This window comes from Heterodontus francisci, chromosome 4 (assembly GCF_036365525.1).
Source record: "Heterodontus francisci isolate sHetFra1 chromosome 4, sHetFra1.hap1, whole genome shotgun sequence".
Taxonomy (NCBI): Eukaryota; Metazoa; Chordata; class Chondrichthyes; order Heterodontiformes; family Heterodontidae; genus Heterodontus; species Heterodontus francisci.
The window spans coordinates 151,996,198-152,023,838 of record NC_090374.1 but is presented as its reverse complement, the minus strand read 5'-3'; the positions used below and the strand labels follow the sequence as shown (position 1 = coordinate 152,023,838).

The 27,641-nt window shown below is 42.0% G+C and overlaps 1 protein-coding gene across 2 annotated transcripts; it reads left to right on the top strand.

Annotated features, from left to right (window-relative positions):
• Nucleotides 1–7,239: 7,239 nt before the first annotated feature.
• ppp1r3b (protein phosphatase 1, regulatory subunit 3B) lies at nt 7,240–27,436 on the top strand. 2 transcript variants are annotated; one of them, XM_068030354.1, is made up of 2 exons: nt 7,240–7,394; nt 24,655–27,436. In XM_068030354.1, the coding sequence occupies exon 2, from the start codon at nt 24,656–24,658 to the stop codon at nt 25,553–25,555; it is 900 nt and encodes a 299-aa protein (XP_067886455.1). In that variant the 5' UTR covers nt 7,240–7,394; nt 24,655; the 3' UTR covers nt 25,556–27,436. The 2 variants fall into 2 exon arrangements, with proteins under 2 accessions (XP_067886455.1, XP_067886454.1); XM_068030353.1 differs by lacking the exon at nt 7,240–7,394 and adding an exon at nt 14,309–14,451.
• The last annotated feature ends 205 nt before the right edge of the window (nt 27,437–27,641 follow it).

The following is a 27,641-nucleotide window of genomic DNA, read 5'->3' as shown; positions in this document are numbered from 1 at the left end:
CCAACGTTCTAACTACCCCATCTCTATCACCTACACGGCCAATGTTTGTGTCATCTGCAAATTTCCCAATCATGTCTGCCACATTTAAGTCCAAATCATTAATATATACCACAAACATCAAGGGACCCAACACCGAGCCTGGTGGAATGCCACTGGAAACTACTTTCCATTCGCAAAAACATCTGTTTCCTGTCACTGAGCCAATTTTGGATCCAACTCACCACGTTCTGCTGTATGCCTTGGGCTTTTACTTTTCTGACCAGTCTGCCATGTGGGAGCTTGTCAAATGCCTTACTAAAATCCATGCAGACAACATCCACTGCACTACCCTCATCAATCCTCCTTTTCACTTCCTCAGAAAATTCAATTAAGTTAGTAAAACACGACTTTACCATAACAAATCTATGCTGGCTATCTTGATTAATCCATGCCTTTCTAAGTGACAGTTTATCCTATCTCAGAATTGATTCTAATAATTTGCCCACCACCGAGGTCAGACTGACTGGCCTATAATTATTTGGTCTATCCCTCAAACCCTTTTTACATAATGGTACAATGTTTGCAGATCTCCAATCCTCTGGTACCTTGCCTATGTCTAGTAAGGATTTGAAGATGATCTTCGGAGCATCCATTATTTCCTCTCTGGCTTCCTTTAACAGCCTGGGATACAATCCATCCAGTCCTGATGATATATTCACTTTCAAGGATGCCAGACCCTCTAGTACTTCTTCTTTCATTATGCTGATCGTATCTAATATTTCATACTCCTCCCCTTTTACTACAATGTCTGCATCATCCCTCTCCTTTGTGAAGACAGAGACAAAACGCTCATCAAGAACCTTGCCCACATCTTCTGCATCATACTTAAGCTCCCTTGTACATCTGATACACCCTACCCTTTCCTTTTGTTATCCTCTTGCTCTTAATGTACTGATAAAACATCTTTGGGCTGTCCTTGATTTTACCTGCCAAAAACTTTTCATGTCTTCTCTTTGGTTTCCTAATTTCCTTTTAAACTTTACCCCTGCACTTTCTATACTCCTCTAGGCTTCTTAAAGTATTAAGATTTTTATGACCGTCATAAGCTTTCTTTGTCAGCTTTCTCTTACCCTATATGCTTAACTGGGGGCACTAGATTTGGCAGCATCACCCTCTTTCTTTGTGGGGACATGCCTACACTGTGCTCATAGAATCTCGTTTTTGAATGCCTCCCACTGGTTTTCCTTCAAGTAGCTGTATCCAGTCCATTTTCACCAGATCACCTCTCAGCATCATAAAATTTGCCTTCCCCCAATTTAGAACTTTTACTCCTGTTTTATCCTTGTCCTTTTCCATAATAATGCTAAAACTAACTGTATTATGGTCACTATCTCCAAAATGGTCACTCACTGCTACTTCATCCACTTCCCAGCTTCATTTTCAAAGACTAAATCTAGAATTGCACCCTGTCCCATTGGGCTAAAAAAGTCCCCTTGAATGCAGTTCAAGAATTTTGTGCCCTCTGTGCCCTTCACACTCTTTGTATCCCAGTTGATATTGGGGTAGTTGAAATCCCCAACTAATATTTCCCAATTGTTTTTGAACTCAGAAATTTGCCTACATATTTGTTCTTCTATCTGCCTCTCACTATTTGGGGGTCTAGAGTACACTCCTAGTAGTGTGGTTGCCCCGTTTTTATTTCTGAGCTCCATCTATATGGCCTCATTTGATGACCCATTTAGCATATCATCCCTCCTCAAAGCTGTAATTGATTCTTTAACCAATAATGCTACAGACCCGGCTTTTTATCCCCCTCTAGACCCTGCCTGAAAACTTTATATCCAGGGATGTTGAGCTGTCATTCTTGCCCCTTCTTAAGCCACATTTCTGTTATAGCAATGATATCATGCTGCCACGTGTCTGTGACTTCAGCTCATCGGCTTTGTTTGCTATACTCCTTGCATTTAAATAATTATCTTTTAACACTGCCAAATTCCTGTGCTGTGCACTTTTTAAACTTTTACTTCTGTCTTTCAGAGTCACTCACTAATTTCCTGCCTCCCGTTCCCTGCCCTGAATTTGTCTTATCTAAAACTGTCCTCTGGTTCCCATCCCTCTGCCAATTTATTTTAAACCATCCCCAAAAGCACCAGCAAACCTTCCTGCTAGGATATTTGTCCTGGTCCTGTTCAGGTGTAGACTGTCCAGCTTGAACAGATCCCATCTTCCCCAGAACAGGTCCCAATAACCCAGAAATCTGAATCCCTCCCTCCTGCACCATTTCTCCAGTCAGGCATTCATCTGGTGTGTTCTCCTATTTCTATACTCACTAGCACGTGGCCTTGGGAGTAATCCGGAGATTGCTACCTTTGAGGTCCTGCTTGCTAATCTCTTTCCTAACTCCTTAAACTCTGCCTGCAGGACCTCAAATAAAAGCAAAATACTGCAGATGCTGGAAATTTGAAATAAAAATAATAAGTGCTGGAAATAAGCAGCAGGTCTGGCAGCATCTGTGGAGAGAGAAGCAGTGTTAATGTTTCAGGGCTGAGCATTTCCAGCACTTTGTTTTTGTTTACTGCAGGATCTCATCCCTTTTTCTACCTATATCATTGGTACCAATGTGGACCACTACCTTTGGCTGTGCACCCTCACCCTCCAGAATGCTCTGTAGCCACTCAGCAATATCCATGACCCTTGCACCAAGGAGGCAACATACCATCCAGGAATCATGTCTGCGACCATAGAAATGCCTGCCTGTACCCCTAACTATAGAATCCCCTACTACTATTACTCTCCTGTCTTTTCTCCTCCCTCCCTGCACAACTGAGCCACCCATGGTGCTCTGGTTATGACTCTCACTGCACTTTCCAGATGAACCCTTTCTCCCATCAGTACTCAGAACTGAATATCTGTTAGAAATTGGGTGCGTGCCAGGGTCTCCTGCTCTACCTGCCTTGCCCTTCTTGAGTGGGTGGCTGCCAGACAGACCCACTCTGCCTGCACTCAAGCTTCAGAGTGCCCACCTCCACCACATGCTATCCATGTATCTCTTATCCTCACAAATGCACCTCTGAGACACCAGCTGCTCCTGGAGTTCCAAGATTCGACTCACATTTTTGCATTTGGTAGCACTTTCTGCACATGTAGTTGCCCAGGACATGGGCAGGGTCTTAGAGCCCCCACATGGTACAGGATGTGCATTTGATGGGTGTGAGCAGCACTGTTATGCCTCAAATGATTTATTAACTGCACTAAAAATTGGAAGTTAAATAAACAATAAAATAGTTCTAAATAAAATGAACAAGTAACCACCTACCAACTACTGGTATTTCAGCTTCTACTTGAGATAGATTTAAACGTTAGCCAAAAAAATAAAATGAGCAGAAAAAGAAAATAAGAAAGTAAGAAAATACCAACCAGATGTTAGAGAAATCTCCAAGCCTGTTTGTGAAGACACAGAGACTAGGATGCTTTGGTGTCAATTATTTATTGCTTGTCACAGAGCTTACTTCTGCTCTCCAAACAACACAGCACCAACCAGTGCTGCCTGACTCTTCCTTTTATATATATATATATATATATATATATATATATATAAATACACACACACTTGAATACAATTAACTAGTTAACACCCAACACCTGTTCACCCTATTATCTTGAACTACCAGGTATTTATCATCCATTAACAGAACTTCAGACCTTAACAGATTCCCCCTTTTTTCTTTTAATTAAATACATATATATATATTTATATAAGAAAAAGAAATAAAAATCAAATAATGACACATTTCTCTTTACATTATTTATCATTACCTTTCAACAGCACCAGCCATTAACAAGCTGTATATTCCCCCGTTAAAAAAAAAACGTGTTTAAAGAAAAAGCAATCTTACAGTAAAAATGTTTTCCACATTTTCCTAACTTATCATAACACAAGACGGCCCTCTTTGAGGATATCCAACAATTTTTTCGAACAAGCACCTCCCTTAGTAAAACAATCTGACAACTGATGACCTGCGTCAACCCATTTTATTTTAGAAATTTCCTTTCTTTCCAGCATTTATTTTATACTTGCAAGATCAATCCTCAACCTCTTTTCTGTGACACTTTTTGTTGAATGGACATTGTCCCAGAGAGAATGGTTATCTATGTAGCATTCTATAGGAAAACCTTTCTCCGATTGCCCCTTATACAAGAGCTCCTTTAAAATACTCGATAAATACATACGCATATCTATCGCTTCTGTCAGTTCAAGTATCTCAGCAGCTAAGGTGCTTTTAACTATCCTCTCTATTTTCTTCGACTCCCAGGCTAACGGACAACATTTATCATTTCTTCCCACCAAAAATATAATCGAGCCAGCTGTGTTCGAATAACCATCAGGAAGATTAGCGTGTGAGGCGTCACTAAAAAATGACCAATTTCATCTCTTCTGGGTCACCCAATGCTAGAAATTTGAGTGTATATTTATCAAAACTCAATCTCTTCAATGTTTTATTTGCTTTCAGCACTTCCCCAACAGTAACATGTTTCAGCTTGAACGAGCAGATTTTTATCATCCATTAACAGAACTTCACACCCTAACACCAGATACTCACTGACTGGCTCCCTGTGCCTTGTCGCTCTCTCTCCCCTCTCGTGCTGTTTGTAGCTCTGAAGTCTCATTCAGCCAATCACCTACCTGCTTCCCTGTGATGTCCACTTTTCAAAACGAATCTAGCTTCCCATTATTAATATAACCTACCAATATTAAAATTTTACCAATAGTAGTAATAACCTCAGTAATAAACCTTACTGCTTTCAGATAAAATTAAAAAGTAGATTCACTGGCTTTTCCCTTCTGCGCCTTAATTAATTATAAGGCAATTACATAAATTTTAATTTTAAGTTTGTTTTTCTCAGCAGAACTCCTCATGACATTGAAGTTTTGGTGGCTGCCAGTAAACTTGAGGATAAACTAATGAGAAGTAAAACAAAGGGAATTAGATAGTTGGAGAGAGTTTGGAGTTTATTCTGAGACACCAGATAAGTGGCAACCAGCTTTGTCACATAGGTGGATTTGTACTGAAAACATCCATGCAAATGAGCTTTATAAGGCTAAAGCGAGGCTAGTTGCTAGGGATTTTGAAGAGTGACTGGGTGATACAGATGCTAGAGTGGATTCTACCACAGCTGGAAAAGTAATCTTGAATTTTTTTTTGCAATTTTGGCCACATAATCGTGGGAGTATAGATCAATTGATGTAAAAGCTGTGTTTCTACAGGGAAATTCTTTTCAGGGAGAAGTATATCTGAAACTGCGCAAAGATGCAGCACAGCCAGAAGGGAAACTATGGAAACTAAACAAATGCCTGACTGATGCTTCCAGAGTGTGGTATTTTTTGGTGAGATCTGTTCTGCTGAAATAGGTTGTGTTCAACTGAAATCAGATTCTGCAATGTCTTATTGGTATCATAAAGGGAGGAGGGTTTGGTGGAGGCTCTTGTGGAGCATAAATACCGGCATAGACCGGTTGTGCTAAATGGACCGTTTCTGTACTGGAAACTCCTATACATTTCTATTTAAATTTGCACTGCACTAAGATTGTTCAAACTCATTTTATTAGGAAGATTATTCTTTACAGAGTTAGTTTGAGCTCCCGCTGCTTGCCAGCTGCACATTTTGGAAATTCGAGGGCAGTTGGCCCAAGTATTTCCCATATACACGTCAAGTGGGTAAGACTTCTCCAGCAGTCTGAGCTCAGAATATTACCCTCTGTAATCAATGCTGCCTAAACTGAACTTGAATCTGAGCTAGCAGGGAAGGAGCAGTGTTGCTCAGTTCTGTACATTTCTACCTGCTTTACGCTGAATGTGGCCTGGATATGTGTTAGACACACAAATGGATTTGATAAGCTCTGACAGTGGCTATTTAGAGTATCCTGCTGTGTTGGAAACATTCTCAATGACATATCTGACATCCTCATGATAAATGCTTAATGTTACTGTAGTGACCTTTCGTTCTAAGTTGCCTGTCTACTGCCCACTCTGCTAACTGCTGGTGCATGAGTTCGATATATTAGAGCATTGTAAACAATCTCTACAAAGGGAACTGTAAAGTTTATGTTATAAAGTGGGGACTATAGAACACATCTCATTAGTTAGGTCTCTCCCATGTAAACTGAAATCCTGCTCAGTCTGGAATTCCTATCAATGTAAACACTTCACTTCTAATTGTGCTACAGTAGGAAATGTGGAAAGCAGACATCCAACCAGCCTCTGTATTGAACAGACGAGTGTGACCTTGAAAGCTATTTATTGGTTTAACTGCAGTGAACTGGACACTGGTGTCAGGGTTTGAGTTATGAAAAACACACTTGTGCTTTTCAGCCTGGAGAGAAGATATCTGTGAGATGATTTTATGGAGGATGTAAGAGTTTAAATGGTGTATAAAAAGTTAACCGGATATATTACTTTAAACTGCTGGGGTAGAACACAGAGGATGAAGTTCAAACACGTAAAAGTTATTTTTGGAGCAGATTAACAGGCAATTCTTCTTTACACAAAGATCAACATTTGGATTAATACCCTGAATAGAGTATTGGAGGTAAAATCCCTGGAATCATTTAAGAAGCAATTGGATGCGGCAATGGAGAAGAGAGAAAGGCTTCTTTGGATGGATGAAATAAGAAGAGCCGAATAGTCTTCCTTATCCAGAATGACCTCATGACCTCCCTCATTCCTGTGTCCAGCTAATTGGGGTAATTTTAACTTTCAGCAATGGTATAAGATGGGCAACATAGATTGGCTGCTCATCGACCACATAGAAAGGAAAATCAGGAAGGGTATAGAATAGGCGCCGATATATTGCCTGTTTTACACGATGACCAGAAATTCCAATATTTGGATTGCTGGAAGGCAATCGATTAGTTCATTTCTCCTTGACTGATAGGAGTTCTTCAAGAAAAATAGTGAGCTGAGATTTAACTCCAGATGAGAGGAAACGCCAGCCAGTGTATGCAATAGGCGGCTGATCTGATATTGCTGCTTTTGCATCACAGCCAAAGTTGAATTTCAGCTCCACATGTCTCTTTTTCTGAACCAGAGATCAGAAAGAGACCATATGAACATATGAAATTGAAGGGCAGGAGAAGTCCAACAGGTCTACACCACAATCATGATGGCTGGAGTACCATGACCAGACACTTCCTACCCCTCCCCGCCAACTCCCCTCATCCCTCCTGCAGCCACATGTTATCCTAGGAGAGGCAGAAAAAGAGAAACCCCCAGGGTCAATAAGGAAAAAAAAATACTCCAGCAAATTCTGCTCTGACTGCCTCAGGTGATCGAAACCAGTCCAGGAGAATAGTCATCATCACAAATACTGGAATATTCTCCAACACACAAGCGAAGTTACAGCCTACTCTTACTCAAGGTCAGTTAGTTTGAAATAATGGACAATTAAAAAAAAATGACTGAATTATCAGAGGTAGACTGTATTCTTAAAAGGGAAGAATTTCCTTCCTATAGAAATCTTGATCATGCTGAATATGAGGACCAGGGTACTCTTTTTTTCATTTTTCATGGGATGTGGGCATCACTGGCAAGGACAGCATTTATTGCCCATCCCTAATTACCGTTGAGAAGACGGTGATGAACTGCCTTCTTGAATCACTGCAGTCCATCTGGTGTGGATACACCCACAATGCTGTTAGGGAGGAAGTTCAAGAATTTTGACCCAGAGAGAGTGAAGGGGTGGCAATATATTTCCAAGTCAGGATGGTGCGTGACTTGGGGAGGAACTTGCTGGTGGTGTTCCAATGCGCCTACTGCCTTTGTTCTTCTAGGTGGTAAAGGTTTTGGAAGGTGCTGTCAAAGGAACATTGGTGAGTTGCTACTGTGCATCTTGTAGATGGTATACACTGTTGCCACTGTACACTGGTGGTGGAGGGAGTGAATGATTAAGGTGCCAATCAAGCGGACTGCTTTGTCCTGGATGGCGTCAAGCTTCTTGAATATTGTTGGAGATGCACTCATCTAGATAAATGGGGAGCATTCCATTATACTCCTGACTTGTGCCTTATAGATGATGGACAAGATGTGGAGAGACAGGAGGTGAGATACTCGTCACAGAATTCCCAGCATCTGGTCTGCTTTCATAGACACAGTATCTATATGGCTGCTCCAGCTGAGTTTCTGATCAATGGTAACCCCCAGGATGTTGGAGATAGGACATTCTGTGATGGTAATGCCCTTGAATGTCAAAGGGAAATGGTTACATTCTCTTTTATTGGAGATGGTCATTACCTGGCACTTGTGTGGTGCAAATGTTACTTGCCACTTGTAAGCCCAAGCCTGGATGTTGTCCAGATCTTGTTGCATGCATTATCTGAGGAGTTACGAATGGGACAGGACATTGTGCAATTATCAGTGAACATCTCAAATTATGACCTTATGATGGAGGGAAGGTTATTGATGAAGCAGCTGAAGAGGGTTGGGCCCAGGACACTGCCCTGAGGAACTCCTGCAGTGATGTCCTGGGGCTCAGATGATTGGCCTTCACAAACACAACCATCTTCCTTTGTGCTAAGTATGACTCCAATCAACGGAGAGATTTCCCCCTGATTTCCATTGACTTCAATTTTATTAGGGCTACTTGATGCCACACTTGGTCAAATGCTGCCTTGATATCAAGAGCAGTCACTCTCGCCTCACCTCTGGAATTCAGCTTTTTTGTCCATGTTTGGGCCATGGCTGTAATGAGGTCTGGAGCCAAGTGACCTGGGGGAACTCAAACTGAGCATCAGTGAGCAGGTTATTGCCTTGTAAGGGTTGCTTGATAACATTGTCAACAAAACCTTCCATCACTTTGCTGATGATCAAGAGTAAAGTGATGGGGCGGTAATTTGTCGGATTGAATTTGTCCTGCTTTTTGTGGAAACGACATACCTGGGCAATTTTCCACATTGTCAGGTAGATGCCAGTGTTGTAGCTATACTGGAACAGTTTGGCTAGGGGCATGGCTAGTTCTGGAGCACAGGTCTTCAGCACTACAGCTGAGCTGTTATTAGGGCCCATAGCCTTTGCTATGTGTGCTCAGTTGTTTGTTGCTATCACATGGAGTGAATTGAATTGGCTGAAAATTGGCATTGGTAATGCTGAGGACCTCAGGTGGAGGCCAAGATGGATCATCCACTTGGCACTTTTGGCTGAACATGTTTGCAAATGCTTCAGCCTTGTCTTTTGCAGTGATGTGATGGGCTCACACATCATTGAGAACGGGGATGTTCTCGGAGCCGCATCCTCCAGTTAGGTGTTTAATTGTCTACCACTATTCATGATTGGATATGGCAGGACTGCAGAGCTTTGATCTGATCCATTGGTTGTGGGATCCTTCCTCAAGCAAATCTCACAATAGGTGCACATTTACAGGGGCAGACTAATACAGGGGTCCACATGGTCTGTGCTCAGGACCCACACATAGAAATTTAGAAAATTTGCAGCACAGAAATAGGCCATATGGCCCATTGTGTCTGAGCCAGCTGAAAAAGAGCTGTCCAGCCTAATCCCACTTTCCCATTCTTGGTAGGTAGCCTTGTAAGTTACAGCACTTTAATTGCATATCCAAATATTTTTTAAATGCCATGAGAGTTTCTGCCTCTAGCACCCTTTCAGCTAGTGAATTCCAGGCCCCCCACCATCCTCTGGGTGAAAACATTTCTCTTCAACTCCCCTATAATCCTTCTACCAATTACCTTAAACCTACTTCGTCTGGTTATTTACTTCTCTGTTAAGGGAAATAGCACCTTCCTATTCGCTCTATCAAGGCCCCTCATCATTTTATACACTTCAATTAAACCTCTCCTCAGCTTCCTCTATTCCAAAGTAAACAACCGTAGCCTATCCAGTCTTTCCGTGTAGCTAAAATTCCGGGCAACATCCTCCTAAATCTCCTCTGTCCCCTCTGTACCATCCTTCGTGCAATGCGATGACCAGAACTGTCGACAGTGGTCTAACTACTGTTTTATACAGTTCTAGCATAACCTCGCTGCTCTTATACTCTATATCTTGGCTAAGAATGGAAAGTACCCCATATGCCTTCTTATCCAACTTATCTACCTGTCCTGCTACCTTCAGGGATCTGTGGACATGCACTCCCTGTTCCTCTACTCTTCTCAGTACTCGGTCTGTGCCCAGGCCCCCATGGTCCATGTCCTGGGCCCCATGGGGTTCATGTCCAGGGGCGCCACGTAGTCCATATCCAGGAGCTCATGTGGTCCCTGCCCAGCAAATCTCTGCCAAATGTTTTTTCAGTATAAAGTTCAGCAGAATGCAGAAAAACTATAGAATCCTTGGATCAGTTTCATTTAAGTGAAGTATATTGTGATACAATTTGCTTTATTATTAGTGCAGTCTGTTAAACATTCTACAGTACTATTTCTTCATTCATTTTACTATATGTTTGTGTCTAAATGTATCGTGGAGTGGGGGATTTGTTGGGCAGGGATACAAAAGAGCTCCCAAATGCACTTAGTGTCTAGAGCCCCAAAAATTCTGCATATTTGGGGTAATTTTATGATTTTCTGCTCGCAGACTGCAGCGAGATTACATGGGAATCAAGGTCAGAGACAAGTCTATCACACTGTAGGGTGAAATCTATTGCCCACTCTCCCATGTAGCAAGGTCCCACATCAGGAAATAAAAGTTGTAAAGCAAGTGTTGTCCAGAAGTCTGCCAATGTTTTACTGCCATTGATTTCTCTTTATATTGTAATAATTGCAACCTTTAGCTTTTGCTTGTTACAGGAAATTATAAGTCAATTTATCTCCAGTGACTACTGAACTGTTGAAGTAAGATTGACTTTAAAGCAATGATCAGTTTAGTCACTTCAGTAAACCTACTCTCACAGTACTGCTCTGAAATATCTGTTTTTTTGCTGAGTTCCCCTTTAGAGATTCATGGCCCATGGGCAACCCACTCTTCTTAGGAAAGAGAGAGGGTGAAGTTCGTCTTCGCTGGTAGCGCAAAACAGGCAACAGTGAATTGGCAGCCTGCTTTACACCACAGCTAATTTTCTATTGAAGCTGACCGTGAAGGGCACTGTAAACGGGCAGCCAATTCAATATGGGTGTTTTCACGCTATGGGCAAAGACTAAATTCACCCCTGAATTTTTGCATCGATCAAGAGGATTTTATTTTCTTATTCAATACATTATGTAAGACAGATAGCAACATAAAAGAACACTTGATGGCTCACCTTTATCTCAGTGAGTAGGATGAACCTCTTTGCTGCTGGTGCATAATTTATGGAGTTGCAGACAGATTTTGGAGAGTTTCAAGTGCAAATCATTTTCTGCATTCAGGCTGCTTCTATACTCAATGTAAATAATTAAGAAAATATCCCCTCACAAAGATCCATTGAGGCGAAGTGAACAACTATTTCAATGACTCATCTCGGGCAATTCTGAGAACTCTTTCTGAATTAAGAGGCAGAACCAATCAAAAGGCATGACTTTAAAATTGTTTCCCAGAACAGAGTCACCAACACCATTAATCAAATTCTCTTTTAAACTCACAGCAATCTTGACCTTTGCTACAAATGGATTTGGAACCCAGGTGAAATCCTGCAGTTCATTTATCTCTTTCAGGAAAATATTTGCTGAATTTTGTGTAAAGCTCCAGATGTTTGCTGCAGAATTATAACTTTAACTTCTAGGACCAACACTGCACAGTTCAGAGGGACAGAAGATAATCTCACAGACACAGTTGCATTGTCTTGCAGCCTGTAGCAACTAATCAATAACAAAAACATTCTTAGATAAATCTCTTCTTTGTCACGCAAGATGAAAATTTTATAGTTCTTAGATTGCTAATAAAGGTTGACTTCATTGAGCCTGCTACATATGTCCACCAAAAAGTCCAGTAAAACCTGGTGGAAAATTGATGGTGAAGTGGTGATTCTGAGTTTACCAAAAATATATGGCTCTTCCCCGAGTTCGAAGATTCTTGCCAAAACTTTAGCCATCAAACGTCTTTCATTATCTGCATCTGCCTATTCAGCCGAAAGAGCTTTGAGTTGACAAAGTCTCGTGTTTATCTTTGAGGGTAGGATGTTTGGTCACAAGTGGAGTTTTAGCTTCTTCATTTCGTTCTACCCTGAGGAATAGCTACAATACAAACAGTACACTACAGTTAAGCATTTCTATCGGAACCAGCAACTGTGACTTGCAAGTCTAAGTCAGGAGGATTGTATTTCTTATTTTTCTTCTGCCCAACTCTACTTGTTCTTTCCAACATCTTCAATGCTATGTTTCTAAAGATGCTCTATTCCTTCACAATTATTGGCACACTCACATCAGTTGTACAGCAGGTGGGCGCTAAGGGGTACTGTGTTGTCTAGAACACTTCAAATTTGAAACATAGAACCAAAGAAAAATTTACAGCACAGAAGGAGGCCATTAGGTCCCTGGAATGGTGCATCAGTGCAGATATCAATGCAGGTATGGATCATCAGGAGTGGTAGCAAACTAAAACAACAACTTACATTTATATAGCACCTTTAACATAGTAAACGTGCCAAGGTCTTCAAAGAAACAATGAATAGCGTGGAAAAATTGCTGGGCTTGTGGGTATTTCTCTCCAAACTTCCTGCTTTACAGACAATTAGACAATCAAAAATCCAAATTTCTTTAAATTTTTAATTTTAAAGAAATTGAGTAAATGTAAGAAAAAACTCAAAAGATAACTTAGAAACTGATGCAGCCTCGCAAATGACAACTTAGATGTTTGAAATCTTGCTGATTTGCAGAAGCAGAAATTGGCCCAATCAGAACTGCTTCTGATGGACAGTAATTGGTTACTTCTGGTCAACAGCAACACATCAGTGAAATCTTCTGGTGCACATTTTTCCTTTAATGTTGCGTGCTGGTGGTGGAAGCTACAGTTATGTTTTATTGAAAGAAATGGAAGTCCTTCACTGATATTTTTCTAAAGCTGTCAGAAATTAACTGCGGGAAGCTGGTAAATGAGTTCCCAAAGAACTTCACATCCAATTAAATATTTTTAATGTGCAGTGACTGTTTTTATGTCGGCAAATGCAGCAACTAATTTGTGAAAAACCAGGTCTAAGATGCAACACAGATGTCCATGATCAAATTGAATGGCAGAACAGGGGTTGAATGACCTACTTACTCCTGTTCCTATGTTCTCATGAGGCACCATAGATAAATGAATAAATACTATTCTGAACAATGAGGACAATGAGGGTTCTGGGGATCTGGCACAATTAGCAACTTATGCACTGTGTGCCATGCACAAATAAAGTTTGTGCACATCTCAGCACAGGGCAAATTCGGTGTGGATTCAAAAATAATGCAGTCAAACTCTGAAATGGGACAGCAGATCAATCTGCATCTGTAGAAAGAGCAGAGGTGTTCACTTTTTTACTGCCGTTTAATTCCAAACCTAAGCCATTTCAAGTTTTGACTTCATTATAAGCACCCATGCTTTGAGACAGAAGTTCATAGGTCCAAGTTCCACTCCAGAGACTTGACTGCTTATCCAAGGCTGACATTTTAGTGCAGTCCTAAGAGTGCTGCAATGTCAGAGATGTTGCCTTTTGGATGATACATTAAACTGCTGCCCTATTGGCCCCCTCAGGTGGATATAAAAGGTCTCAGCATTATTTGAAAAGCAGGAGTTTTCTGTTCATGATTTACCCCTCAGCCAACATTACTTAAAAAATTCTGGAAATACTCAACAGGTCAGGCAGCATCTGTGGAGAGTGAAGCAGAGTTAACATTTCAGGTCTGATGAAAGGTCACTGACCTGAAACGCTAACTCCGCTTCTCTCTCCACAGATGCTGCCAGACCTACTGAGTATTTCCAGCATTTCTTGTTTTTATTTCAGATTTCTAGCATTTGCAGTATTTTGCTTTTACTTAAAAAATTATTTGGTTATGATCACTTTGCTGTTTATGGAACCCTGCTGTGCACAAATTAGCTGTTGTCTTTCCCTACAACAGTGACTCAATTTCAAAAGTACTTCATTGGCTCTAAAGCACTTTGGGACAACCTGAGGATGCGAAAGGCACTATATAAAAGAACGCCTTTCTTTCATCTACTCCCAGTTGAAATGTTAAACGAGCCGCTGTCGCGACTTTGACTTGATTCCTCATATTGAAACATTATCACCACATGAACTGGCCGCTGCTGTTGCTGCGCCTCCTCGCGGTTGCACACGGGGTAGCGGCTTCCTGACGGTGGTCCGGGCTCCTATTGGGCGGATATTGTCGAGGCGCGCAAGTTAATTGGCTGAGAGCGTCTGTGACGTTTCGTGGGGGGGTATGGGAGTCGGGCTGTCAATCAGGGGAGAGTTGCAAGGAAAAAGCGAGAGGAGTGGAGTTGGGAGACGGCGGGTGGCTGTGTTTCCAGCCACCTTCCTAAGTACGGTGGGGCTGCTAGCTTCCCCCCTCCCCCATGAATTGTAGTAGGTAAGTGTGAGAGAGGAGCAGGTTCCAGGTAGCAGCCAGTGATTCAGTTTGTAATTTGTATGTGCGTTTACGGAAGTTGCCATTAAATTATTTGATTATGTATCTTGGGGAGAAAGGGAAAGCTTGTAGATTCTTGGTGTAAGTTAGAACTGGATGCATTTTACATGATATAGCCACTCAAGACAGTGGGTACTTTCCAAACTTGTAATGCATAATAGATACGAATTTATAATGTATAATGAATAAATAATAAATTAGGTGACGGTTGGGTCACTTTAAACTCCTTCTGAACCTTACGGCTGAGTGTCCGAGGCTCCGGTGAGTATGTGGGGAAAATCCTCCAGGAACCTGCGTTACGGCATTGCCGACCGTCCGTGGACACTTCGGGCAGCAAATACTGGACCGTCGTTCGGACTTGTGTATAGAGAACAGACGTTGTTCCTTACAGTGAGAAAAGAGATTGTAGCGGGTGGTGGAATGTTGCTTTTATGTTTGAGGTTCGCTGGGGGAAAGGGGGAGCTGTCAGGCTGGAAGAAGTGTGGGTTACTTAACGTATAAAATGATTACTGTTCAAACTAAGTTTGTGCAGCTCAGAGCAATTGCAGCGAAGCTTTGAAATAAATCGCGTTCCTTATTGAAGCTTATCTTGCAAGATCCGTGCACAATTCTGAATAAATAATCAGTTGCAGCTTCTTGGCCAAGTTAAGAGCAGGAATGAAACAGCACGGTTTTTGTATTGAAGTTCATTTCTTTTATTGATCAAAGCAGGGATCAGTTGCACTGACTTCCTGGGGTCTCCAGTGTATATTCCGCAGACGGTGTAGGCTCCACTCCCCCGAAATATGGAGCTGAAGAGAGACAGTGGTGTAGGGGTTGTATTGGCCAATGTTCTGGTGATTATTTTTTGATAGGGGAGACTGTCTAAGGGCACCTCACCTTTTTTGCAAAATTTTTCCATGTAATTGTAGGCATTGTCAATTAGAGGAGATAATTTGGTTACAAAATCTTAGTTTAAAACATCCAGCAGACTAATGTTAGTGGATCCAATCAACTGCCACTGTCTTAATTTTCTCCAATTTAATGACTTGCAATTCTAAAGTTCTTGAAGGATGAATCCTTGACCTTTGATTGTACCATGTCATTTTGAGGCCTGTTGAGTTGGTTGCCACTTAAGTTAAATCCTTCACCTCAGTCACCTAAAAAGAAAAAAAATCTTGGTCGAATTACAAAGAGGAAAGAAGTTGCATTTGTATAGAACCTCATATATCCCCAGGACCTCCCAAATTGTTGCACAACAAAATTCTTCTGAAGTGTTGTTGCTGTTGCAATGTAGGAAATGCAGCAGCTAAATTTGTGCACAGCAAGAGCCCACATGCAGCATTGAGATGAATGACTAGATAATCTGTGATGTGGTTGAGGAGCAAATAATGGCCAGGACCTCGGGGAGAACTCCCCTGCTGTTTGAAGTAGTGCTATTGGATCTTTCGCCTCCACCTGATAGGGCAGACAGGGCCTCGGTTTACCGTCTTATCTGAGATGGCAACACCATTGATAGTGCAGCACTCCCTCAGTACTACACTGAAGTGTCAGCCTGGTTTATGGGCTCACGTCTCAGCCCATGACTTTCTGACTTGGAGACAAGAGTGCTACTACTGAGCCACAGCTGACATCTTGGTCTTCTGCCTAGCACACATCAGCCTTGCCTGAAAAGAGCCACATCTGATGGATAAATACAATTTTAATAAAGTCCCAACTAATTTCAAATCAATAAGTATGTAATATAATAATCAACAAATAAGCTGGAATTAAAACCCAAAATTCAGAATTGAATAGCTCACGATGTGCTTTGAAAGTCATTTAAGCTAACATATTCTCTTTTTAGTAAAGTGAGCACTTCTGGAAATAAGGATTCAAACAAATTCTGCAGGAAGCCTGCTGGCTCTGAAATATCTGGATCTTGAGTTCAGGGTTTCCCAGGATTATTGCCCTTTTAGCTGAACGGAAGTGCCTCCCTCCATCACCGAGAAGGATGAGCAGGGATGGCGAGAGTACCTCCAAGTTCCCCTCTTAAGTTGCACAACATCCTGACTTGTATTGTTGTTCCCAACACACATCTATTAGGTCACTATACTGGAGGGAGCACCATCACCTCAAAGACTGGAGTGGTTCGAGATGGCCCAACACAACTGTCTTAGGGTGGTAAATGAATGTGGCTTTTCTGCCATCATTCACACCCAAGAATGTTTGTTTTTATTGAAAAGCTCAAGCAGGTGTCAAGATTGCTACTTCCAGAATCTGCTTCAGGTTGCTCCTTTCTGACTAATTAACATAACTATGATGGGAAAGGGGCTGCAAGAGGTGCCAAGAATTTCTCATTAACAGCAAGACATGCATTCATATTCCTTGCCAGGGCTTGCTGTTTTTAGACCCCATCCTCACCTCTTTCTAATGATGGAAAAGACTTGATAGCTCAATACCAAAACTGTAATTAGGACTGTGAATTAGCATTTTGATTTGTATGAAAAAATCAAAACAAAATAAAATACAAAGTTTTAAACATTTAAAGTAACCTTGGCAGGAAAATCTAGGTAACCAGCAACACTCATGCAACCATAGTATGTGGCCTGAATGGATTATTAATGGAACTAATTTGTGAGGGGCACATTTATTGGTCTGCAATAGATCAGGAGAAAATTATTTAGATATTCAGAATTATTTTAAGCTCTTAGATGAGCAATGCCATGGGTGATTGGCTCTTGCAGTATCTAATTTGGTTGAGCATTCAAAAATTTGAATAAATCATCTACGATAACAGAAACTTGCATTTATATAGTACATTTAGCATAGCGATATGTCCTAAGGTGCAGGAGCAGAATAAGACAGAAATTGACACTGGGCCAAAGAAGGAGACATTAGGGCAGGTGATCCAAAGCATGGTCAAAGAGGCAGGAGTGAGAGGTGGAGAAGTTTAGGGAGGGAATTCCAGAGCATAGGGCCTGGAAAGCTGAAGGCACGGTTGCCAATGTGGGATGAAGGAGGTGGGGGATGTTCAAGAAGCCAATATTGGAGGAATGCAGAGTGTTGTAGGGCTGAAGGAAGTTAGAGAGGGATGAAGTCATGAAGAGATTTGAATGTAAAGATGAGAATTTTAAAATTGAGACATTGCTGGACTAGGAGTCAGTCAGTCAGTGAGCACAGGGATGATGGGAAGTTGATCAAGAGAACATTGGAATAGTTGAATCTGGAGGTCACAAAAGCCTGGATGAGAATTTCAACAGCAGATAGGTTGAGGCAGACATGTGATATTATGTAGAAACTGATTCCATTGAGAAAACTTTGGCAAATATAAACAAAAAGCAAGGGTTAAAAATTGGCACGACTCTAGTTGTATTTCCCTCTGCTTTGCCTTTGGTAAATTAAATGTGTTGCTTTATAATGGTGGGAGTGTTATACTAAGTAAGTATTATTTTGCTGTCTGGATGTGGCTGCGCTTAACCTGACATGTCCCTGTACGGCCATGAAGTCCAATTGTTGTATTTAAATACATCAGGTCATTTAGAGGGTAATTGCCGTGCAGGGAAATTTGACAATTTGTAATTGGTTCTCCATTTAAATAATTTTGACAGTTTGAAATATACATATTGCAGTTGTTTCACACTCTCCATTCCATTGTGGGGACTGGGTTGTTTTACATTTCATTCTCATTTTGAAAAAAATGTTACCTGTGGCCCACTGGTAACTCTCGCCTCTGAGTCAGAGAAGGTTCTGTTTTCAAGTCCCACTCCAGAGACTTGAGCACATAATCTCGTCTAACATTCTGGTGTAGTACTGAGGGAGTGCTGCACAGTCAAAGGTGGCCTCTTTCAAATGAGGCATGAAACTGAGGCCCTGTCTACCCTCTTGGGTGGATGTAAAAGATCCCATGAAACTATTTCGAAGAAGAGCAGAGGAATTATCCCCAGTGTCCTGGCCAATATTTATTCCTCAATTAAAGATCACTAAAAACAGTTTATCTGGTCATTATCATATTGCTGTTTGTGGGAGCTTGCTGTGTGCAAATTGACTGCTGCCTTTCCTATATCATAACTCTGACTACACTTCAAAAGTATGCCATTGGTTGGAAAGTGCTTTGGGTCATCCTGAGGTTGAGAAAGGTGGGACATAAATGCAAGTTTTTTTTAACTCAAAATAATGTAATTATAAGGTCAAGGATTGTACAGATAAAACCCATTTTTTGGAGCGAGTGGAGAAGATTCATGTTACCGATGGCTAGTGAGCAATAAGGCTTCTGGTCAATATTGAATTTCATTTGTTTTTTCTTCATTCATCTCGGGATGTTGGCTTTACTGGAAAGGCCAGCATTTATGATCCATCCTTAGTTGCTCTGAAAAGTTGATGGTGAGCCTTCAGTTTGAAATTGGTTTGATACAGTTGAGTGGCTTGCTCAGTTTGCAGTTAAGATTACTGAACCGGTTGGAATTTTACGACAATCCAACAGCTTTGTGGTCATTTTTACTGATTTCAACTTTTTTCTTGATCAGTTTTTTTTTACGCCTGAATTCAGATTCTCAAACTGTCAAGGAGGAGTGTGAACTTGCATTCCCTGGATTGCAAATTCAGGCCATAAAATGAATACTTGCAATAAATCAAGTACCAGTTGGAGCTGGAAATCTGAACTGTAAATGAAATAGATACTGGGGATGTGAATAAGGAACATAATAGTGGTAGTGCATGGATTAAATTTAATAATGAATGACTTTTTGTTGAATGTAGTAACTAAGCCTGCTTGGTCATGCTATCGACTTAATCTGCGCCCTTTTTTGATGTTGATCAAAGCTGTAACTGTGCCCAAACTAATGAATTGAAGTTTGGTGCTAACTTAATTTTGTTATCAGAACTAATCGCTTCATGAATTGATGCTGTGGCTTACAGACTGCTTGTGGTGCAAAGACAGACATCTACTTTTTAATATAGTTTTTAAGAAAATCCCAGGAGATGTTGAGGGAGAGAGGATGGGGTAGAAAAAGGAAGTCATGTGTTTCTGCACATTTCTGACCTCCTTGGTATTTCCGTGGCCCAGTGGATAACTATAGTTTAAAATGAGTTTTTGTTTAAATTTGGCTTGCTGCCTAGATTTCTTTTTAGCTGCGGGGTGGTAGGCTTCTTAATGTGCATGAATTTGTAGAAGTTGTTTTTTCTGCCTTTACACGGGTGAAGTTAAACAAATGGTTTATATTGTACTTCAGTTAAACCACGTATGACATTACCTTTGTCTTCTGGAACAGTATGTGCAGTAACATTGCGCAGCAAAGTTGCCTATTAAAGCACGTGATGGTAGACTCAGAGGTATGCGACACTGCTCTAAAGAAGTGCAGCACCACTCATCTGATGTGACTGCCGAATCTGTAAAAATAAATGTGCTCTTCATGTCAACTACCGACTGTTAATAGGTTCATCTCAAGGTCATGTGGACCCGTCATGCCATTTGCTGTTAGGCACAGCTGAGAGTATTAGGTTTTGCTCCAAAATAACCTTCTGGGGTCGGTGGGGAGTGTATTGGGGTAAACTATCTTTTGGATAACTAACTGCCTTCTAAAAAATAAAATGCAGTAGGCATACAGCTGATAGTAGTGGAATGCAGCAACAAATTGCATTTATAATAGTGCCTTTAACATAGAAAAATGTTCCAAGGCATTGCATAATGAGCAACATCAAACAAAAATGGACACTGAGCAACATGAGGTATTTGGAAAAGTGACCAAAAGCTTGGTCAAAGACATAGGTTTTAAACAGCCTCTTGAAGGAGGAGAGGGAGGCAGAGAGATTTAGGAGGGGAATTCCAGAGCTTAAAGCTGAAGGCATGGCCGCCATTTGTGGAGTGATTAAAATCGGGGATGCTTGAGGCCAGAATTAGAGGAGCATGGATCTCCCGGAGGGTTGTGAAGCTGGAGATGATGAGAGATGGGAAAGGGCAAGCCTATAAAGGGATTTGAAAACAGGCATGAAAATTTTAAACTCTGTTGCTGGACTGGGAGCCAGTGGAGGTTAGCAAGCGCAGGTTGATGGATGAATGAGACTTGGTGCTAGTTAGGACTCCAGCAGCAGAATTTTGGATGAGCTCAGGATTATGAAGGGTGGAAGATGGGAGGCTGACCAGGAGAGCATTGGAATTGTCAACTCTAGAGTTAACAAAGCCATGGATGAAGGTTTCAGCAGCACAAGCTGAGGCAGGACGATATTACGGGGATGTAACCAGATGGTCTTGGTGGTGTATGGTGGACAGCTCATCTCTGGGACAAATGGGGCACCAAGGTTGCAAACAACTGGTTCAGCCTGTGACTGTCTGCCAGAAAAAGGGATGGGGTCGGTGACAAGGAAATTGAGTTTGTGGCGGGTACCAAAGACAATGGCTTTGGTCTTCCCAATATTTAGTTGGAGAAAGTTTCTGCTCATCTAGCACTGGATGTTGGACAAGCAGCATAACAAATTAGAGGCAGTGGAGAGGTCAAGAGAGGTGGTGATGAAGTAGACCTGGGTGAGTAGGATTTGCAACACTAACTTCCCTGATCCCTTTTTAATTTCTGAAATTAGAAATTAAAGTTCTTCTGAGTGCGTACTATAGGCTAACACCTCGGGTCAGTGCTTCAGGAAGATTGCACTTTTGGAGGGGTTATCATTCAGAAGACATTAATCCAATCATCCATCAGTCTGTTCGGATTGATATCAGATTGGCATCATTCACTGAAGAGAAAGGAATTTTGACATTCTGGCCAACATCCTCCCAACCATACCATCAAGAAAAAAGTCTCAGCTCATTTGCTGTGTGCACATTTACTGCTGCATTTGCTGGAGTATCTCAGTGATCTTCAAGCCATACCTGTTGATTGTGAACCACTTTGGGATATCCTGAGGATGTATGAAGTATTAAATAAATGTAAGTTCACCCTCTTGCCCCTTCCACTGTCCACCCCTCCCCTTTTCACCCCCTGCCCCTCCATCGTCTCCTCTTCCCTGTCCACTTGCTCCCTAAAACCAGGTACAGCAGAGTATCTGATGTTGAACTTAAAAGTACTGATTTAAAGTAGTAATTGCACATTAATTAACACATCTATTATGATGTTGTTATGCTGTAATGTGTATATTACTGATGCCCATTGGTCTTCGGTACCTCGTCCAAGAGGCCACAAGTTATTTCCAAGTCCTGAATTTGGAGTATGGGGGAAAGATGGTGATGGAATGGGAGGAGGAAGAAGCACAACTGAGCCTGATCTTGCCCTCACCTGACATCCACACATTTGCCTATCCTGCAGGGGTTGCTGAATGGTGATGGCAAACCTTGGTGAGTTTCTCATTCTTAACCTGAGAAGTGCTTCAGCTAGTAAGAGCACGCTTACTGACTGAGCACTCTGGCTGAGAAACTAACAACACAAACCCACAGATTTGCTGCTGTTTGGCTCCACTTCTCATTGGATGGATAGTGCTAAAGGAAGAAGTTGCATTTGTATGCTGCTCTTCGCTGTTGCAGGTCGTCTCAAAATGCTTTACGTCCAATGAAGTACTTGTGAAATGTAATCACTGTTGTAATGTAGGAAATGCAGCAGCCAATTTTTGCTCAGGAAGGTCCTACAAACAGCAATATGGTAATAAGCAAATCATGTATTTTAGGTGTTGGTTGAGGGATAAATATTCACCAGCCCACTGGGAAGAATTCTCCTGTTCTTTGAATATTGTCATGAGGAATGTTCTGTGAACTTTTTACCTTTACCTCAGTTTAGTGTCTCATCCAAAAGATGGCACTTTCAACTGTGCAGCAATACCTCAGTACTACAGAGTACTCAACTCTTTGGAGTGGCACTTGAACCCATGACCTGAGATGAGTACTACCAACTGAGCTACAGCAGACACAATAGTGCTGAACAACACAGCTGACTGCACATTTCTGAATGTGCAGAGGTGCCAATGAGACAATTAACTGAAATATATATGAAAAAGAACCAATACAATGGAAAATGTTGAATTCAAATTCCCACCGGCAAAGTTTTTGACATCTGGTCTCAATTTGAGACCTTGTGCCAGTAACTGGCTGAAATGTCGACAGTGACCACTGTAAGGTACCTACCATGTTATAAGGATCCTTGCCTTCGACTGGGGTTTGGTGATAGAATAACCAAAACCTACCAGACGGCAGCTCTGTGGGTGCAGAATTACACTGGTCTCTTTGGGTCAGTCCACAGGGTCACTTGGAAGCCCAGTAACATTATAAGATTCACTTGTTATTGCATTGTATCATGCCTTTTTTTTTTACTGTGCATTGTGACATTCTGTCATCAGAGATACCACACATTAGCTGAATTTATCTGGAAACCGTGTTGTTTCATAGCACTTTTATTAAATTGAAGGCTGCGTTTGCTGACAATGCAACTACTAGGTGATGCAGTAGTAGCACATGTGCAAATGCAGCCTCTTACACTGAAACGTCACTATCTGCCACGTTTCAGGCAGCTGCCAGGATTAAAGAATGGCGCTGCTCAATTTTTTACAAAAACAAATTCAACCCAAAAATCCCCTCAATGGTTGCCATCGCTGCCTCCATCCCACCCCCAACAGTGCCCAGCTCTCTCCTGTCTCTTTGCCACTCTCTCCTGTGCCCGTCGTCTTGTCGCTCGCTCCCCGCTGCCTTCCCTTAGCCACTCACTCCCCGCTTCCTTCCACCCCACTTTCAGCCGCTCACTCCAAACCTCGCCTCTGCTCCCCACCTCCACCCCCCCGTCCCAAGCCACTAGCTCCAGGTTGCGCCGCTTCCCTCCTCTCGGCCACTTATTCCCACGTTCGATCGTTTTCTGCTGCGCGGCCTGAAGAAGCAAGACTGGCCGCGAGGGGTGAGGCAGTGAGTGGCCTAGAGGAGGGAAGCTGTGAGGCCTGGAGCTAGCGGCTGGAGGGGGAGAGCGGTGGGGTGGGGGTGGGGCAAGCGAGGAGCACGGAACGGTCGGCCCAGGGGAGTGTTGGGGGAGCAGTGGCAAGATCTGGAGCGAGCGGCTAAGGTGGGGGAAGCGACCGGAATGGGGGAGGGAGAAAGCATTGAAGGCGGGAGCGAATGGCTGAGAGGGGGTGGGAAGCGTGGAGGCCTGGAGGAGTGGCCGAGGGGTGGAGCAGCTAGTGGGGCAGGAGTGAGTAGATGGGGTGGGGGGAGGGAGCGGCTGAGCGAAGGCAGGGATGGAGCAGGGTGAAGTGGCGATTGAAGCAGGGATGGCGGGAGTGAGCGGGGTACTGTTGGGGTGAATGGAGACAACATTTGAGGGGTGGTGACATCATTGCGTCATGACGTCATGCGCGCATTCATATTGGCAGGCTGACAGATGTTCGCACACATTGACGTCCGTGATCGCTCTGTGCATGCTCTGCGTTGTCAGGAGTTACTTTGTAAATTGAATGCAGATGGAGACAGCTATACATCTACTCAATGTTAGCTATGTTTGTATAGTCAAACCATTTTAAATTAGTAACCCACTGTTGCTGAAAACCATATTCATGCTTTCCTCATCTTTAGACTGTTTCTCGCACCCCCCCGCCCCCCCCCATACTCTTCCTTCCAGCTTCACATCCTTCAACACAACCTCTGCCCCCACCTCATAAACTTCAACTCAGTCGCCCCATACTGTTCTACACTCAAAGTCCTGCTTGTCCATCACCCTGCCCTTGTTGATCCACACAGGCTCCTTCTTCCCCCAAATACTTGGTCTCTACAAATCCCTTCTCCCTACCTCTATAATCCCATTGGTCCTCTAACTCTGATCTTCTGCGCATCTCCTTTTCTCTTCATCCTTCATTCCACTATTTGTAGCAGAACCTTTAACTACCCTCACCCTGTTCTCTGGAACTCCTTCCACATCTCCCTTTGTCTTTAAAAAATCTTCCTAAATCACTCATTTTCCATCCTCCTTTTGATTTTCCTCCTGAACTTTCTTGGTGATTTTTATTTTCTGTCTGTAAAGTGCCTTGGGACTTTTCTTCTGTTAACTGTGCTATATAAATGTATTAAATGCTCTGGAAGTAAAGGATTTGCAGTAAATAAGAGTCGTATTAGTGAAAGGTTGTTATGTTTCTATTTCCTTGACTTGCAAATGTTGGGAAGAAACTGGATTTGCTTCTTGTAGCTTAGGTGCAACGAATAACTCTTACCTTTTTTTCTTCTTTTCCTTTTAGTATGCTTGAGATCTTGTCTCCCAGATCTACAATGCCAATTGACATAGCAATGCAGCTGTATCTTCCTCCTCCATTCAAGCAAGTGAGCTACACCAGAAAAAGAGCACTGAAAGTTACCCAGCCACTACGACCATGTATCCACCTCCACATCAGTGAAGATGCATCAGAAAACAAGCGCAGAATCAAGGAGCAGAAATGTGTTTCCTTTGCAGATAGTAAGGGCTTGCCCTTGACTACAGTTAAGTTCTTTGATTTGCACGACTTCAATTTTTCCTTCAGTGTTGATGACCTGATCAGTAGTTTGGTAGGCCTGAAGACCACTGAAGACAAAGATAGCCTGCTCTTAGATTTTGCACAGCCTTCGTCAGATTATCTTGATTTCAAGAATCGTCTAGAAACTGACTCAGTCTGCCTTGAAAACTGCATGTTACAAGAGAATACTATTATAGGGACGGTCAAGGTGAAAAACATTGCATTCGAGAAGTCCTTGAAAGTAAGAATAACATTCAACACTTGGAAAACTTTACAAGACCATGACTGCTGCTATGTCCAAGACCCTTATGGGGGCTCAGATAAAGACACTTTTGCATTTGAGATTCGTTTGCCGGAATACATTGTCCCACATGAAAGAATAGAATTTGCCATCTGTTATGAAAGTGGTGGGAAGACTTATTGGGATAGTAACAAAGGACAGAACTACAGGTTAATCCGATCGGAGCTGAAACATACTCCAGAGACTAGCAAAGCAAATCAGCCGTTAGATACTTTATTGACTGAATCTGACCGCATGCCTGGATATGGGATTGAGTTTGACCATTATGGTGGACTCAGGTGCTCCTATGGCTTGTTCCCCGAATGGCCCAGTTATGCTGGTTACGACAAGATGGGACCTTACTATTGAACAGGATTGATTGGAATTATATCGCTCTTGAATGTCTAGATGGTTTTTAATTTGTCTTTCAATGTATAATTGCTGGTTTATAGTAAGCTTTGGGTACAGCAAAGCAAGTGCTGGTTCCGAGCGTCAACTTGGACTTTGTCAACACATCAGAATCTTGCGCTTTTTAACGTTTATTAAATCCGGTGTGTCAGTGCACAAGCTCATGTTGTAATCTGTAATTTGAAGTGTTTTCTGAGGATCACAAAAAGAAGGCTGCCTCTCCAAATATACCAAGTGCCACATTCTGTACTCTGTGTTGCTGTTTAATTTTCCAGTATGTTTTGTAATATGGGGTGCCATTTCAAGGATGGCCCTCAGTCAATTCTGAAATGTTCTGAGTGTTGTGCTTGGCTCCCACCTGCCTCGAATGAGGCATGTTAATTTTGTCATGAAGATTGATTTTAAACCGTTACTGGAGTGAGGGGAGGACTTGTTGAACAGATCAGCTGTGGCTGGAAAATACATTTGCATATTAACAGACTGTGTTTGGAAGGACAAAGCAGCCATTTCCTGACATTAAACCCACAATACACAAACTGACATGGTCACATCAGCTAGTCACATGACTAACCTGCTGGGCAACCTGAGTGTTTTGAATTGGTACAAACAGTTTGGGCAGAAGATCTCTCTATCAGCTCCCATCTCTTTCTCAGAAGCCTCTGAATCCACTGAAGATGCATGAACCCCAAGAGAGAAAAGTCGCCTACAGCGAACAAGTTTAAGAAGAATACTGTGCCCCAACGAAAAGCAAGATCTACCTACAATCAAGGACTCTACAGTGAGCTCGAAGAACTGTAATAACTCCTCTTCAGATATTGGCCTTAAACCTTTCCACTTTATTTTTCTTCTCTTTTCTGTCTCTATTTGCATGTATCGCATATGCATTCTAGCGTGGGGCATGGCATGTATCCATAGGCGTTAACCAAATTGGAGTTTAAGTTCTAGTTTAATAAATTTGTTGTCTAGCTTCTGCTGCACCCCTCTGTGGCACTTCAGTTAGGTGAAGCATCTGCCTTACTGTCGGTTTGCCTGTTTGGGAACTTTCCTTGTCCCTATTGTTACGAACGTGTATTATTTTTCTCCTCAGATTAAAACAGTGTGCCTTTAAGCCAGGGCGAGAAGTTTTGGCTTTCTGGGGCACAGTGTGCCACAGCTGCACTTGTTACTTTAGGCAACAGCAGGAGGGAGAGGGTTGCATGGTATAATGTTTCCACTTAAATGTGTGTAAAACTGGCAAAAACCAGTCTGAACCAATTTTTTTTTGGAGAGACTATCCAGCGAGGCGTGCTCCTGAAGAACTGTCTATTTTCATTCAGAAAAAAATTCTACAGGGAGCTAAGGGCCAAGTTGATTGCCTGTTGAGGAGGAAAGAAAGCCCTTTTAAGAGAAAGTTTGTATTGCTTAAGGTAGTAAAACTCCTTTTACTTCCAAGCCAGGAAGTATTTGCTTCAAGATTGAATCTCTCTTGACTGATTATATTTTCTGGAATTCACCGGTGTTTGATGCCTACTGCAACCGAGGTGTTTTGAATGCCTATTAAGAACATACAGTTTCATCAAAATCATGTGAAGGCTTTGAGTAGCATTTGATTATTTCCACATTAGAATACCTCATTCATCAGGAACGTAACCCACAAAGGCTTGCTTGTTTATTTATTCTTAAACAGCATTTTTTTAAAAAACACCACTTTTAAAACTGGTTATTAACTACTGTTATTTTTGAGTGTATATGTGTGAATGGGTAAGTTAGGTTAAAATCAGAAGTTATAAGGTCTTTAGACATGGGTTTATCTTAACATTGTTTAAGATTTAGATTTAATAAATAGTTAATTTGTTGTCTGAAGGTACCTGGTTTGGTTTGTTTTATTCTGGGGATTACTGGAGTGTTTAATTTGGCTGTTTTCCTGTTGGGTGGGAAAAGTTTAATATGCTGCGACCTGTGGAGTGACAGGAATTGAGAGTGCATTGCTCCCGCTGCAGTCGTAACACTATTTAAATCTTTAAAGAAGGTTTCTGTTAACCATACCTCTGGTACAGTCCCTTCAACC